Here is a 16,011-nt window from a genome sequence, read left to right as displayed (position 1 = left end):
ACTGGGAGCTAACTGGGGGTAGGTAGGGGGTAACTGGGAGCTGATGGGGGGAACAGTGGGCAGTTGGGGGTAACTGGGAGCTGATGGGGGTAACTGAGAGTGACTGGTGGGTGATTGGAAGCACCTGGGATAACTGGGAGCAGATGGGGGGTAATTGGGAGTAGCTGGGGGGTAACTGGGAGCAGCTGGGGGGTAATTGGAAGTACCTGGGAGTAATTTGGGGTAGCTAGGGGGTAACTGGGGGCAGCTGGGGGGTAATTGGGAGCAGCTGGGGTAACTGGGAGCAGCTGGGGGGTAACTGGGGGCATCTGGGGGTAGTTGGGGGCAGCTGGGTGTAATTGGGAGTAGCTGGGGGGTAACTGGGGGCAGCTGGGGGTAACTGGGAGTAGCTGGGGGGTAACTGGAAACAGCTGGGGGTAACTGGGAGCAACTGGGGAGTAAGTGGAGGCAGCTGCGAGGCACCTGGGCGCAGCTGGGAGATAAGTGGGAGCATCTGGGGGTAACTGGGGGGCAGCTGGGAGATAGCTGGGAGCGACTGGTGGCAACTGGGGGGCAGTTGTGGGGTTAACTGGAAGCAACTGGGAGACGACTGGAAGCAGGTGGGGGCAGCGGGGAGGTAACTGGGGGCAGCTGCGAGCAACTGGAGGGTAAGTGTGAGGTAAGTGTGAGGTAACTGGGATGTAACTGGGAGCTAACTGGGGGTTAACTGGCGCTGACTGGGGGCCGGCCCCTCCCCTGAGGCGGGCTGTGCCGCACAGCGCGGCGCGATGACGGAGCGGCGCCATGACGTAGCGGGGCGCGCGCGGCGGCCATGGCGAAAACCGTGGCCTACTTCTACGACCCCGATGTCGGCAACTTCCACTACGGTGCGGGGCGGGGGCGGGACCGGGAGGGGGCGGTGGGACCCCCGGGACCCCCGGTGAGCACCCCCTGACCCTCCCCTTCTGTCGCTGTGGTTGCAGGAGCCGGGCACCCCATGAAGCCGCACCGCCTGGCGCTCACCCACAGCCTGGTGCTGCACTACGGCCTCTACAAGAAGATGATCGTGAGCGGGGCTGGGGGGGCGTAAATATAAAGAAAAATTTATTTTATAATTAGTATAAGCGATATATTGCTTATAGTTAATGTAAACAGTGATTAATGTTTGTAATTGTTGAAAGGGGGAGGGGTTGGGAAGAGGTAGGCCCTCCTGGGGCGGCCTGTGGCAGGGTGAGGGGCGGTGGGTGCGGGCTGTGGTACAGGAAAAATAAATTCCTGTTTTAATAGGAAAATAAATATTTTCACGGTGAGGGTGACGGAATGTGGGACAGGTTGCTCAGGGGCTGTGTGGGCTCCTTCACTGCAGATATCCCAAGCCTGGGTGCGTTCCTGTGTGGCCTGGTCCAGGTGTGCCTGCCCCAGCAGGGAAATCGGACCAGGTGGTTTTTCAAGGTGCCCCCCAGTCCCTAATGGTCCGCTTTGCTGTGTCGCTGTGGGATGGCAGCCTCCTGTGCAGCCTCTGCTCACGGTGCTCTGACTGGGGCTGGAGCGGCAATGCTGGACCTGAAGCACCCGTAGTTGCAGCTGCTTGGCCAGCACTGTGTGAGCATAACTGGTGAAGCTGAAAAAAGCTCCTCAGAAGGCTAGCCAGTTCATATTGGTGCCCAATTAGGGTTCATTAATCTTGTCTTATACCTAATAAGCAATATTCACAGTCCTTACTGAGCACCCAGTTCCCCCAGTCTAGGCCAGTGCGTTCCTGGTGTCACTGTTAGAAAGATGGTCTCTTCCTGAACTCTGACCTGATAAAATATGAGTAGTGTTTAGTAATGACCAGAAAGAAAAATTAAATTTTCACGTGTTTGAAGAACAGGATTAGTTTGGGAATAATAGAATATCAGGATGAATATGTGGTACCCCTGTTGTGAAATATTTTATTTCACTGGTGCAAGTGGAGCTGAACTGAGCCCCTTCCCTTCCAAAGCCCTGTTCCTTTTGCTGCCCACTCTTCCAGCACGGGGCATGCGGCATAGCGCCTTGCAGCACCAAGGCAGGGCTGGTGAGAGGCACATGTCTGTCCATTGCTTCTGAGACGGCTGCTGCACACTTTGACCTGCAGAATTTGCCGTCTGCAGATGCTGTGTGATTTGGGACAGCTTGTTTAGTCCTTGGGCAGCTTATTCTCACCTTCAGTACTGCAGGATGGCTTCCAGACTGCTTTGGGACAGGATTCCTGTGACAGCCAGCACAGTTCCGGCTCCCAGGTCACAGTGTCTGTGTGTGAGGCAAGGTCTGCATGCTGCCTGCTGTCCCCAGAGCCTGAAATCTGCCTGATGTGCTCTGGGGCAGGACCGTGCTGCAGCTCCAGGCCCGTCTGTGTGTATGGTGTCCTCTCAGGGGAATTACCTCATTAAAAAGAGCAAAGAGCACTTCTGTCACTGGCATCATCACTCATGGTTAGCACACAGGGTGTAAAACCAGGGGTGTTGCTCTTTCCCCTCTGTTCCTGCATCCCAGCAGCGTTCCTAGCACAGTCAGGCTCTGGTCCCTGGGGCACTCCAGCTTCCCCTGTTGCTTGTGCCTGAGCTGGGTGACCAGGGGGTTACGCTGATGCAGGCATTCTCAAAATGATTGTAGGCAATTACAAGTCACTGATAAAGCAAAAATAATCAGGACTTCCTCTAAAGTTGTGAAGAAGAAAGCCTGGTCAGGCTCCAGGATGTGTTCTCAGGTTTGCAGCTTGCTTTAGGGGCAGCTCGTGAGCTGCTGTAAAAACCCCGTGGCTGCGTGTTTCTTTGCCACAGCTCTGTGCAAACAGCAGTCTCCAGCTACGCCAGGCAGCTCCCAGGTTCCCTCATCCCCAGCATCAGAAGCTAAGCACCACTAGCCAGCTCCTGCTGTGCTTTCAGGGACCTGGCTACATATTTAGCTGTGACTGCAGAGCAGGGCTGTCCTTAAGGGACGCTGGCCAAGCTCTTGAGAATAGGGTGATGTTGGATCGAAGCTGTGTTACTGTGAGCACAAGAAAGCAGTGGAGATTCCGGCACATCGCATTCCGGCGTGTTTGCAGTGTCTTCCTCAGGATATGAGGCAGGGCACAGTACAAAATTCTTGCAGGTATGATAGCAATGCAGTTTTCCTGCTCTTTTTTTTTTCGTGGCAAAGTGTGAGCAGCCAAACCAATACCAGTGCCTGGCGTTTGGAGCAGGCTAAAACTCAAGCTCCTCCATTCTCTATGCTGAGAGACCTGGCAGGAAACAGAAAATGAGCTGTCCCAAAATTAACACACAATACCAGTTTTTAAAAGGAGATGTTAAAATGGACCAGCGAAACTGTTCCTTGATACAATAAGTGAAATTAATGTGGTATGCTTAAACAATTTTTTTTTTAAAAGCTCCCTGTTGGAATTTATACAATTCCTGTAGCTTGATATCTGGTAACATAAATCCTTTGGATTTTTTGGCTGCCCTCATAGAAGCTTTTACAGGTGTAGTAACCTGTGGCTGCTGAGTGTCATGCCCTCTGTAGGGTCCAGCCTGGTGAGAGATGATTTCCCGGTGCCTGCTGGCTGAAGTAAAAGCATTGGGAAGCCAGTTCCTGCTTCATGTGCTGGCAGGATGCAGCACCTTCTGTATTTAGCTTTCCCTGTCTTGCTTTCTGATCCTTTGTGTCCCCTGTCCTATCTGATCTCTTCCCAGCTCCTGGCCCTTGTCACCCAACTTGCCTTTCCCTTTGATTTTTTTGTCTCTGTCTCCTGCCTTGGCAGGGGCTGGTCTTCTTTGTCTTTCCAACCTCGGATACTTCTGTCTGTTCCCCCTTCCCTTTTTCTTTTTTTCTCAGATGCATCTCTGCCTTTTAATCAAACTGCTCTCTCCTGTCTTGCCTGGGTACCAACACTTGAGACCACTGAAACAACAGAAAATCGCCCCGTTCCTGCTGTGCTCCCGGGGGAGATCTGGCTGGAGTGAGCTCAGAGCGTGCGAGATCTTGGCAGAATTTAGCTTTCAGATGTTTACTGCGAATGTATGAACATGTATGAGTAGCTTCTCTCAATTTTTTTTTCCTGCAGAAATGACAAAAAACATGTTTTGTCATGGCACTGCTGTGTCAGGTCCCTGTCTGCATGAGGCAGTAGGCAGGGCTGTGCACTTCGCTGTGTTTTTAGCCTTGAAAAGTTTTTTTTTTGGTTATATTTTCCACAAAAATGTCATCACGAAGCTGCAGACCGCAGAGGAAACTTCATCCTGAGCAGTCAGCAGCTGGCAGAGTGACAAGCAAATAAAAGCAGGGGATTATTGGCCGGCTGTGCCTATAAAAGGCCCTGTTGACTTCGTGTTATGGTTGCATCATTATCTGCCTTCTCTAAGCAAGAGGCTGCTGTTTTGTCGAGGTAGCTGAAGTGGGATTTGCCTCTTCCCAGCTTATTTATGGCTGTGGTGAACAGATCCTTAGGGTTCAGCGTTGCTGAAGGAGAGACAGTGTCTGCCCAGCTGCGTATCTTCCCTGCTCCTCAGCTGCTTGTTCCTGCTGCCTTGTGCCACGTCTGGGTCCCTGCGAGAGCTGCTGTGACCTGGTCACTCAGCAGAAGCAGGGGAACCCGGTGCTGAGCTGGCAGAGCAGGGCGCTGAGCACCAGGGCCTGCCCCAGAAACTGGGTAGGATCCTGTGGGCGACAGGCACGGAGGGAAAGGAGTCAGCTTTCTCCTGCTGCCAGCAGCTGAGTCAGGCTCGAAGCTTTCCGTCTTGTTTTTATTCCCTCCCTCCCTTTTCTGCTTTGAATTCCAAGTCCCTGCTTTTCCTTGCCCAAGAGAGCCTCTTGATACCCCGTGAGGGTGGCTTCTTTTCCATGGCGATTCTTCAGTGTTGCTTTTGGTCCTGCTGGAGCTGGTCTCTGGAGGGGGGTCTGGCCTCCACCTTCAGCTGCTGCAGTGTCATCCCGTCCTCCTTGTCCCAGGCAGCAGCCTCTGAGAAACACCAAACTCTGCACATTTGTCTGGAAAACGCTGCGCTGTGCAGGTCGGTACAGTTGTGCACTAAAGGAGATGTTACGTGGCTTAGGCTCTATTTTCCCTCTGAAAATCAGCAGGTCTCTGCAGGGTCCTGCATAGCACAGGGAGCAGGCGTGCTGTGGGAGTTGCCCTGACACATTTTCCCTCTGGAGACAAGCTCGTTTCATATTATTTTCATCTTCCCACTGTTCTATTAAGTGCACAGTTTTAATTAAGACAAGTTGTGAAACACCGAAGATCTCTTATTGATTTCAGTGTAGCTTTAATTTCCTTTTACGGGGTACGTGGTGTTGACTTTTAACTTCCTGGATGTTGAGGTATGTGTGGTAAGTGCCAAACTGGCAAGCGCGTGTTGTCACGAGAACTTCAGTTTGAATCCACCCAGCTCCATGGTTGTTTCTTGCTGACTTTCCAAAGGAAACAAAGCTTATGCGTATATTCCATCTATCCGTGAGCCTGCTGCAAACAACTTCTGAACTCAGCAGCCTGCTGCAGGCTGATCCGATGGAGGGGCAGAAACCCCTCTTACATCAAGGTGGTTTGGGTTTTGTGACAGATGAGGGACTAGTGCTTCCCAGTGAAGAAAAATCTCAAGTTTAGAGTCAGCTGTTTCCTTTTGCTAGCTGGCAAGCCATGGGCTGGGGGGGTGTGTTGGTGAAAAGAAGGGATCAGAGAGTATAAGGGAAAAGCTGCAGTTGTTACGAGAGGCAGGAGACGCTCTTATGGCCAGAAGATAGACATCAGTAGGCAAACAGGCTTTGTGGAGCAGCTTGCTGCATTTAAATAAACATGAATGTCAGGAAGCCAGTGTGCTGGCCCACTTCTAGATCCACCTCGTGCAGGTCATTTGTCAGCCTGGGACTTCTTGCGGCCAAAGCAAGCACAGCTTTGAATGGGAAATAAGTCTTGTGTTTCTGTCTTGAAGGTTTTCAAGCCATACCAGGCATCCCAGCATGACATGTGCCGGTTCCACTCCGAGGACTACATAGACTTCCTGCAGAGAGTGAGTCCCAACAACATGCAGGGGTTCACCAAGAGCCTCAATGCCTTCAACGTGGGTGATGACTGGTGAGTGCTCTGTGCCTCCTGCGAACCGGGACCAGAAAGGCTGAAGTGATCCTGCGGGGTTTATGTCTGCAGAGCTCTGATAGCACATGCTGGTTTTTATTTTCTTTAAACAGAATGAGGTGCACGACCCTCCTGAGTACATCAGATTATCAGAACCTCCTTAATTCATTTCCCTTCTCTTTAGATTTTGCTGTCCATCTTTTTAGATCTACATTTACACTAAGCTTGTTGAGTTAGAGACTGTATGTCTGCTTGTTCTTGCAGAACTTCCAGTTCTCCTTGAGCATGCTATTTTTTAAAATAATTGCCTCTCTTTTCATCTACCTTTATATGTGCATGTTAAATTCAAGGCAGCTCTGAGAGCCTGATTTTCAGGTAGGACAGAAGAGAGTTTCATGCTTCTGTACAAAACCACATGAGATCTTGTTGAGAATATTCAATCCAGCCTTTCATGTTCATGAGAGATGAAACTTGAAAGAAAAGTGTGGACGGGCTCTCTGGGTGACTGAGGAAGCAGACAGGTTGAAGAAAATGTCTGTCTGAGAATAGGATTGTTCTTTGTATTCTTTGGAAGGCAAAGCTCTAAGTACAAGCACAAGAGGAGTTATGTTACATAGAGAACAGTGTTGTCCCAAAAAAGTATCAGTATAGCCTGTTTTTTAATATTTAGGCTGGAATTGGAAGACTGTTCTGTAATGTCACTGCTCTGATGATCAGAAACTATCTTATCAGAATAGAGGAGGAAAAAACCAACACCACAGTTCTTAAGCCATTGCTTGTCCACGACTGGTTTTAAACTAAATGGTTTTAAACCAATGGTTTTAGTTTCATTCTAGTTTTAAATGAAGAGAGGAGATTTAGATTAGAGGTCAGAAGGAAACTTTTCACTCAGAGGGTGGTGAGGCACTGAAACAGGTTACCCGGAGAGGCTGTGGATGCCCCATCCCTGGAGGTGTTCAAGGCCAGGTTAGATGAGGCCCTGGGCAACCTGATGCGGGGGGTGGCATCCCTGCATGTGGCAGGGGGTTGGCACGGGGTGATCTGTGAGGTCCTTTCCAACCCAGGCCATTCTACAAATGACATTTGTAACATGCTGCCTGTGAGGGTGTAACACAGGGTCTCAATGTCCTCTGTTCCTATGCTCTCCCAGAGATCCTGGTGCCTGGGCTGGCTCTTCGTGCTCGGGTGGGTCGTGCCTCAGCTCTGCCCTAAGAGCAGTGTTTGGCTCTGCAGCGTTGTGCCTGATGTGCTGGGAGGCTGAGGGGGCCTGTGGGGACGTGGTGTGGGAGTGATCTTCCTTCCTCCCGTGTCATGTCCTAGTTCCAGGCACATGTCCATGGACCCTGGCGTGTGTTGTGGGCAGGGGAAGCCTTTTCTGCACTGGCTTGGAAGCTTTGATAATCATTATCAGATTCACTAAGTTTGCCATTGTGTTTGCAGTCAGATTTCTACCTGCTGGTACTTTGTGTTATAAGCAGGGTCAGAATGATCCCAAATTAACCTTGTCATGGAGAGTGAGTTTTGCTATTGGTCAAGTAATGTCCCTAGACAATTTTATTCCTGGCTTTGCTCTGGAAAAACTGGGAGGAATGAAGTGTTCTTTTTGAATCATAATTTGTTTTCTTTTTTTTTTTTTTTTCCAGCCCAGTGTTTCCAGGTCTCTTTGAATTTTGCTCTCGCTATACTGGAGCCTCCCTGCAGGGAGCAACACAGCTGAACAACAAGGTAACTGAGCTGATGGGCTTGCCTTTGAAACACAGGTATAAGCTAACTGGTTATCAGCTTAAGGATAACCTCATGGATGTGTTTTGTATAACACCATAGCAAACACTGCTCTGTTGCAGCATAAATTCTTAGCACTGCAGGACTGTGGAGTTTGAGACCATTCCTGTACTGTCAGAAGCAGCCTTTTAGTAGGTGTTTAATCCTGAGAGAGCCACAGGTCATTAATACTACAGGATTATAGTCACAAAGTACTCTCAGCAGTGTAGAACAACAAACCTGGGATCTTCAGTGAACCCAACTAATTTGGCATGGATGTGTTATAACAGTGGGCTAATGAGCAAGATGAAGCTTTGGAAAAGTCCCCATAGGTAGAGGAAGGGGTAAAAAGGTGTGTGCGGGACACAGCGCTGTGCTGGCTGAAGTCCCTTTTGACTGGGGAAGTGGGTGCAAGGTGGTTGTTACCATGCTGTCATCTCAAAGTAACTTATTTTTCTTTCTTTAGATCTGTGATATTGCGATAAACTGGGCAGGGGGCCTGCATCATGCCAAAAAGTTTGAGGTAATGAGGTGAATCTGTACCCTGCTCTGTCTTTTTGAGCCTGTGTTCTGGGCTGATCCTGTTCTAATGTGAATTGGTTTTCTTTGTATTGCAGGCTTCTGGGTTTTGTTACGTCAATGACATAGTTATTGGCATCCTGGAGCTGCTCAAGTAAGGACATGGGGCACGTGCAGTACTGCTGGGGGTGGTGCTTTCCTGCTCTTCTCTGCTGAATCTCTCTCCTTGTCTGTCTGGTGGTTGTGTCTTTCTAGAGTCCAGGGAGGCCAACAGCTTGATCTCTTGGCCTGATCCCTTCTTTAGGCACAAGAAGGGGTCTTGAGAATTGGAATATCTGACTCCAGTTTTGTCGTATGCTGCTCAAGTGATATGGGAAAAGTTAAACTTTGTTACTCTTTAACAATCTGTGAAATATCCATTCCAGGGTCTCCTGAATCAGGGTTTTTGCCACAGTGAGCCTTTTGTAGGTAAATGTGAAGTGTGGCTTACTGGAGACAGAATAAAATGGCCTGCATCTGTCTTGATTTGCTTGACTGGCTTAAGAGCCAGGACTTGGGCAACACGTGTTTGATCAAAGGACACTTGCTGTGTGTAGAAAACTTCTTTTGTTGTTTTTAGAAATCAAAAATTAGAATGAGAGGAAAAGTTACCAAAATACTTTCAATTTCTTGTCTTAGGCTGTGAAGGTTTTTTTATACTCTCATATGCCCTGTTTATTGCTGAATATGAGACAAGCTGCTATGGAATTTAAAAAGAAAAATTTCTTTTTAGGGTTGACTGCAGAATAGGTATGTGACTGGTGGTAAGCTTACTTGTTTGCAAAGTCAGATTTATGGAATGTACTGGCATGTCTTGTACCTTCTTCCTCTCTGCCAGTCTTCCCTATTTTGTTTTTGGAACCTCAGGTCTTTACAGTTTATCTACAGACCTATTTTCTAGTCTCACATGAGTTCTATTTATTAGAGGCACCAAATATAGCCCAGTTACCCCTCACGGGAGGTTATGATATATCTATTCTCTTGTTTCCTGTTCTAGTGTACCACTTCCGCGGGAGGTGGTTGCGTGCTTCAGTTTGCTGCCCTGTGGTCCCTCTGCTCTTAGGAGGTCCCTTCTTCCATTTACCAGGGTGTGAAGGCTGGGTGCTTGTAGCCTCTTTTTCTCTTAGCCATCATTTGTCTTTAGGGATAAATCTGGACAATTTATATGGTCTGTGTCTCTGGGAGGCTGTAATGAGGTACTGATTTGCTAATCAGCATGGCTCAGTGCCATCAGCCAGCATGATTAGGTCACTGCAGATACACTGAATGCCACGCTTCCAGTGGACAGATGGCATGAGCCACATGCTCCTCCTCTCTGTTTCAGTGTTGTCTTGTTCTCTTGGATCTCTCCCTGTAGGGTTTTGGCATGGATGTCAAATTCCCTGCTCTTTGGGGACTGACCAGATGCAGCATTTCCTAAGGAAATGTTGCAGAAGTTCTCCGCAGCTGAGCAGGCAGCTCTAGATTTGGTGGGCAGGGCATGGCTTTAGGGCCCTGTCTCCAATGCTGTCACCTGCATGTCACCTTTGACCATTACACCAACACTATTACTTGTGGTGATCTCCCTTTCTTCATTCCCTGTCTGTGACCCAGACAGCTTCTCCTCCAGTAAACATCATGCCTGTTTGGATGGCTGAGCTAAAGGAGCCTGGTTAAGTCCAGTTACCCTTCTTTTCCCTTCTGTCTGAACATCCATTCTGACTCGTGCTATGCTCAGTGCTTCTCTTACCCCTGTAGTTTTTGATCAACCTCTCACCATCCTCACAGTGTTGCCCCAGAGCTGATCCCTACCCTTTGGGAGTGACAGGGCTCTGCCTGAACTTCCACGGCCTGCAGGAGCTGTGCCTCAGGCTCCTGCTCCTCGTTCAGAGCAAGGCAGCCTCTGCAGTCCACCCCGGTGGTGCTGGTGCAATGAGGCATTAAGCACTCCTTGGCTAGCTTAACATTCAGTTCCAGATACAGTTAAATATTTTTGGAGCTCTTAAAGATTAACTAGCTGAAAAATTGTTTGCAGGGGCACGCGCGCACACACACACACACAGACACACACACTCGCACAAAGAGCTTTCTAACCCCACATGTTTTAAATAGATTTTATGTGGTTTCTGAGATATCTGTGGCTCTATCTGAAAACCTTCTGTGCTATCTTTTTTTAAGCACATCAGAAGAAAATGTTTTAGTGGGTGTGTGTTTAAGTGGACACTGTACAAATGTAACATGTAAAGCTGTTTGATACACCTGGGGTGGGAAAAATGAGTTCTAGCAAATGGGCTTGCAGGTAAACTTCTGCAGTGGTTTTCTGAGCTCTAAGTGATACTAAGCCTTGTGGGTAGGAGTGTGGTTGGGTGCAGAGCAGACAATAAAGCTGCTTTTCCTCCTGTTTGTAGATACCACCCACGTGTTCTGTATATTGATATTGATATCCATCACGGAGATGGTGTGCAGGAGGCCTTCTACTTGACAGACCGTGTCATGACTGTGTCGTTCCATAAATACGGGAACTACTTCTTCCCTGGCACAGGTATGCAGTTTCCTTTATAACGTGAACCTGGCCTTGTTTCAGGGTCCTTCAGAGGTGCTGCTGGAGTCTGGGGGTATAAAATCACAAAATGGCAACTGCAGGGAGCAAAGGAGGAAGAAAAAGCATGGAGGAACAAGTGGAGAGGAACAGAACTAAAGCTGCCTCTAAGAAAGGGGAATTCTAGCTAGAGTATCAGAGGTCTCATCCCAGACCGGATCTGGTGTTCCAGCACCTCTGGAGTCTTAGAGCTGTTGTGACTCTCCTGTCTTTCCTTGGCCAGGGGACATGTATGAAGTTGGTGCAGAGAGCGGCCGTTATTACTGCCTCAACGTGCCACTACGAGATGGCATCGATGACCAAAGTACGTAGGTGTCCCCTGCCTTTCCCCCTTGCCCAGATATGTGCTGGTCCTTCTCTCCAGAGCCATGACAAACCTGTCTTTCTCTCCCAAGGTTATAAACACCTCTTCCAGCCAGTAATTAACCAGGTGGTAGATTACTATCAGCCCACCTGCATAGTGCTGCAGGTAAGAAACTGAGCCTCTGTCCATATGTACCTCCCTGTCCAGAGGCTGTAGGTTGGTGGGGCATTTCTTGATCGGGTTACCTGCTGTTCACAGGGGTTAGGGGCAGTGTGTCCTAGCCAAGCTGCTGTCTGTCCCTCTGGTGAATGCAGGTGGCAGAGGGGTAGGATGGTGATGCAGAAAGCAGTGGTTATGTAGCCAAAACTCAGCTGTTCTTTTTCTCTTCCCCAGTGTGGTGCTGATTCTCTGGGTTGCGACCGTTTGGGTTGTTTTAACCTCAGTATAAGAGGGCATGGGTAAGTACAGCAGGGCAGGGGCACAGCAGTTAGCTGAAAGACTGTCCTTTAGTCTGAAAGGCTGCAGAGCGTCCTCTTCTGTGAGACCTTGACTTTGGCCTTCAGCCACACCAACGGTTTTTGGGGTTTGTTGGTTTGTGTGGGTTCTTTTGTCTTTTTCTTTTTTTAAACCCTTGTGTGATGGGAGGGGTTCTCAGAGTGGGACTCTGTACAAGAGCAGCAGTTCACAGAGTAGCACCTGGCTCAGTTTCCCAGGGTAGGAGCCCTGAGTCCCAGGTGTGTCACATGAGCCGTGGTGGCGTTTGAGCACACAGTGACACTTCTGATATGAGCACGTGCTGCAATTAGCAGCTCAGACATGTTTGCTTGGGATTTCCAGGGAATGCGTGGAGTATGTGAAGAGCTTCAACATCCCCTTACTGGTACTGGGAGGAGGCGGTTACACAGTCCGCAATGTGGCACGGTGCTGGTGAGTCTTTTCCATCCTAGTTGAAGGTCACAGGTTAAGCAGTCGCTGTGGTCTTTGCCCCTGCATACACTGTGTAGCTTTCTGTGGGCTGAGCCCATGTTGTTTCATGTTTTTAGGACTTATGAAACATCGTTGCTTGTAGATGAAGCAATTAGTGAAGAGCTCCCGTACAGTGGTAAGTTTGAGTTTCTGTATTTTCTCCACTCGTTGAGCTAAAGTAGGTTGTGTCAGATGAAAAAATAGCACTTCTATTCTGCGTTGACCACAGATAAGCAGGGCCCAAGTGTCAGCGCTTCCTGATCTCAGAGATAACCCTGGTTCCCTTCTACCTCCTGCTCGTAGGCTTTGCTGGGCAGGCACACCCTGACCGTGTGATGTGTTATTTAACGTGGTTCACTTCCTCTTGGGTGATCTGAGTGTTACTCTTGCTGACTCTGCAAGGAATGGTATGGAACAGCTGCAGAGCTGTACATCACTGTGGTTTTTAGGGTCTGGTCACCTCTGGCATGGTGGGAAAGTGAGTTCAGCTGCTCTGCAGCTGGTGGCTGGCTCCCTTGCCTCTGTGCTTTAACCATTGTGCTTGTGCCATTGCAGAGTACTTCGAATATTTCGCTCCAGACTTCACCCTTCACCCTGACGTCAGTACGAGGATTGAAAATCAGAACTCCAGGCAGGTGAGTGCTTGCAGCCTCGCTGCGGTGTCCAGCTGTGTAAACCCAAAAACCCTGTGGTTGATGCTTTTGTGAAACCACTTGGGACCCAGGCAAAGGGTTATTGTGGGAGCAGCAAGCTGATGAAGAGCAAGCACAGCCTTTCCTCTTGGATGTCAGAAAGTCTCAAAGGGACGATAGTATTTAAGAACATGGTTGAATTGTCTTACTGTTTTCTAAGTGCAGGAGCCTCAGTGATTGAATTAACCCTCTTACCTCCTCTGCTCTGATAAATAGTTCTTTTTTGTTAAATGTATTTCTCATGGCCACCACATAGGTGGTGCAGGCAGGTTGTAGTGCTAACAGCTGTAGTACTGTCTGTGCAAAGTACCAGATCTGACAGTGGTGATCCTTCTCTGTTTTCTCTAAGTAGTACTTGGATCAGATCAGGCAGACGATATTTGAGAATCTGAAGATGTTGAACCATGCTCCCAGCGTGCAGATCCATGATGTCCCTTCTGACTTGCTCAGCTACGATCGCACAGATGAGCCTGATCCAGAGGAAAGAGGCTCTGAGGAAAACTACAGCAGGTATCAACTCTTGTTCTGGAGAAACGGGCTTCCCTTTTAGTCCCTGCTGGGATGGGTAGAGTAGAGTGGAGACCATTTGGGTGGTCTCCAGACCACCCAAAAGAGTAGAGTGGAGACCATGGGTGGAGACCATTTCCTGGAACAGATACAAACTCACTTTTGAGTCTGGTTTTTATCCATGGATCCTCTCTGTAAATGTGTGGTCTCCTCACAAAACAGTTCTTGAGGTATTTGGGTGCAAGGCATCTTCTGACATGCAGTGAGACCTGTGGGCATTCTTTGCCCCAAGGGTGCCAGGGCTCTTCACTAATGATGATTGTCTCTTTCCCTAGGCCTGAAGCTGCCAACGAGTTTTATGATGGTGACCATGATAACGACAAAGAGAGCGATGTTGAGATCTGAGGGCTCTGGTGTGGGACTCTGGACTGCGGGGGGGACCCACGTTGATGCTTGGTGCAGTTAACTGGGCTGCACAGGTGCCAGCGAGCCCTCCCTTTGTATTTGGTTGCAAGCGGTGGCAGCAGAAACAGCACCACTGCAGACTTCTGCTGTCTGCAAGGCAGAGAGCAGTGAAATGTGTTCCTTACTTTCCACCACACGTCACGGTTCCAACTGTCACCGCTCGGAGAAATGGAAACTCAAGTAGCACTCAGATCTGTGCCATGTGCCGGCTGGCAGCCACGCAGCTGCTGAGCCCGACCTGCACCGGCCCAGTCAGCTCCTGTAACTCCGTGCGGGCTTCTGCCAGAAGGTGGGAGCTGGAGCTTGTGCCTCAACCTCTGCCTCTCGTCAGCAACACACCTGCCGCATCCCAGTCTCCCCAGCCCTCTGCTCAGGTACCCAGTCAGTTGTCCTCTGAAGCCTACGCTGAGGCTTGCTTCCCGATCCCCTTTCTGACCATCTGATGCTCCACAGCTCAAGGAAAACCGTTCAAGAAGACAAGGCCAGTTCTGGGGTAGGGGTCAGGAGCGTGACTGGAGCAGGGAGCAGCTTGCTGGAGCAAGGTGGAAGAATGTATGCAGAGTGTAGTCTTGTTTGTTTCCCCCCATACTCAGTTTTGCGTTCACAAATGAGTACTGCAACACTTTGCCAAGCTGAACCTAACTCCCACATTTTCCTCATTCTGTGAGAGGCTAAAATCATTGCGGAACAGCAGTTTGGTTGCCAAGGTCAGTACATGGTGCGTCTTGCACCTCTAACGCAGCTTCCAGCTGTTTTCCAAGTTCATGTGTGGCCCTTCTGTGTGTTTGCAAGAGATTTGGAGCCAAAGCCACTTCCTCATGACTGCCCAGGAGGTGTCACTCTGCTCATGGGTGAGGTGAGCTGCCTACTGCAGGTCCTGTTGTCTTGCCTTCACACAGCAGAGGTTTCCCAAATCCCAGACTGCTGCTGCTCCTTCTCCCGTGTTGTCACCTGGTCCTGTCGTGGTTTGGAGGGTGCTGTTTGGGGAGAGGGGACGGGTTTAGCCTCTTATTGTGCATACTGTTGTTTGTTTACTGATGTCTTTAAACATTAAATGAAGAGGCAGTATTTTTCTTACCTGACCTGTCATTTGTCTGTTTAATGCTCGCGCCTTTTGGCTCCCGTGCTCCGATGACTGAGGATGTGTGCGTTGTCCCTGGCAGCGTGGTGTCCTGCGCTGTCTGACCTGTCAAAATGAACAGAGGAGCTCCTCAAGGTGTACACCAGCGTGTGCTCAGCACCACTGTGCAGCGAGGAGAGCCCTGGGTTCATGTAAAAAGACCAGTACAGAGGTCTCATCACCACTCCTGCTTGTGCCCCTGGTTACAGAGAAAGAAGGTGCCCACAGAGCTCACATTTCAAAAACAACACAACTTCAAAAACAGATTCTTTCAGTTGCATGTTCTGTGAGAGCTGCTCTTTGCCTCATGGTATTCCCACAGCCCATGTCAGTGGCTGTTCCTCTCTTCTGGTCCTGCAGCCATGTCCCCTTTGCTCCATTATCCCCATTGTGCTGGCGGGTGGTGGGCTCATGAATGTTCATCTCTGTGTGGGGCCAGGTGGTGGCACAGCGATGCCGTGACCTGCAAAAGGCTCGTCCCACGGTCACAGGCATGCAGTAGGTAAGCAACCCCACACACACCATCTGGAGGCCCAGAGGGCTTTGGCCTCCCCCATGCCAGGCCCTCAGAGGCCAGTGGTGCTGGAGACCAGGACTCACCAGAGCCTACAAGCAGCCTGGCTTCCCTGCTGCCACTCCTGAGGCTCCAGCAGCCAGCTCCGTGCTGCAGCTTCAGCTGATCTCAGCCAGCTCCAGTGACAGAGGTGCACCGTGGCCCAGCGCAGGACCTCCAGCTCAGGTAAGGTCTGCTTGTGAAGCCTGCTTTAGCCTCAGCAGCTGCTCGTTGCTGCATCTCCACTCCTCTCAAACACTTTTGCACAATTTGATTTTTGCTTCGTCTGAATGTGGCTGATGATTAAATGCAATGTAATCAATTTCCATTCTTTGCAAGCATGCAGTAACTGGCTGCAAGCTTGCACATTGTCCCCTCTTCGTTAGATGCCTGTTCGCTGCTGTGTGCTCAGGCTTTCAGGTGAGTCTTTCCTGCTCCTGTCATGGCCCAGC

General features: G+C 49.7%; 1 protein-coding gene across 1 annotated transcript; it reads left to right on the top strand.

Annotated features, from left to right (window-relative positions):
• Positions 1–708: 708 nt before the first annotated feature.
• Positions 709–14,963, top strand: HDAC3 (histone deacetylase 3). Its single transcript, XM_068697846.1, has 15 exons — positions 709–866; positions 963–1,045; positions 5,913–6,055; positions 7,699–7,780; positions 8,283–8,339; positions 8,434–8,489; positions 10,762–10,895; positions 11,176–11,256; positions 11,348–11,421; positions 11,650–11,714; positions 12,094–12,183; positions 12,300–12,358; positions 12,778–12,857; positions 13,267–13,424; positions 13,757–14,963. Exons 1-15 carry the CDS (start codon positions 812–814, stop codon positions 13,824–13,826), a joined length of 1,287 nt encoding a protein of 428 aa, XP_068553947.1. The 5' UTR covers positions 709–811; the 3' UTR covers positions 13,827–14,963.
• Positions 14,964–16,011: the final 1,048 nt, after the last annotated feature.

Source organism: Anas acuta, chromosome 14 (assembly GCF_963932015.1).
Source record: "Anas acuta chromosome 14, bAnaAcu1.1, whole genome shotgun sequence".
Taxonomy (NCBI): Eukaryota; Metazoa; Chordata; class Aves; order Anseriformes; family Anatidae; genus Anas; species Anas acuta.
Note: the sequence above shows the minus strand (reverse complement) of the source record. Positions and strands in the feature narration are given on the sequence as shown.

What these genes read in the sequence shown, in the direction of transcription:
- HDAC3 (XM_068697846.1), top strand. Translation starts at nt 812, where the DNA reads ATGGCGAAAACCGTGGCCTACTTCTACGACCCCGATGTCGGCAACTTC. An exon ending in ATCATGCCAAAAAGTTTGAG is followed by an intron (nt 8,340 to 8,433) that starts GTAATGAGGTGA and finishes TTTGTATTGCAG; the next exon opens with GCTTCTGGGTTTTGTTACGT. An exon ending in GGCATCCTGGAGCTGCTCAA is followed by an intron (nt 8,490 to 10,761) that starts GTAAGGACATGG and finishes TCCTGTTTGTAG; the next exon opens with ATACCACCCACGTGTTCTGT.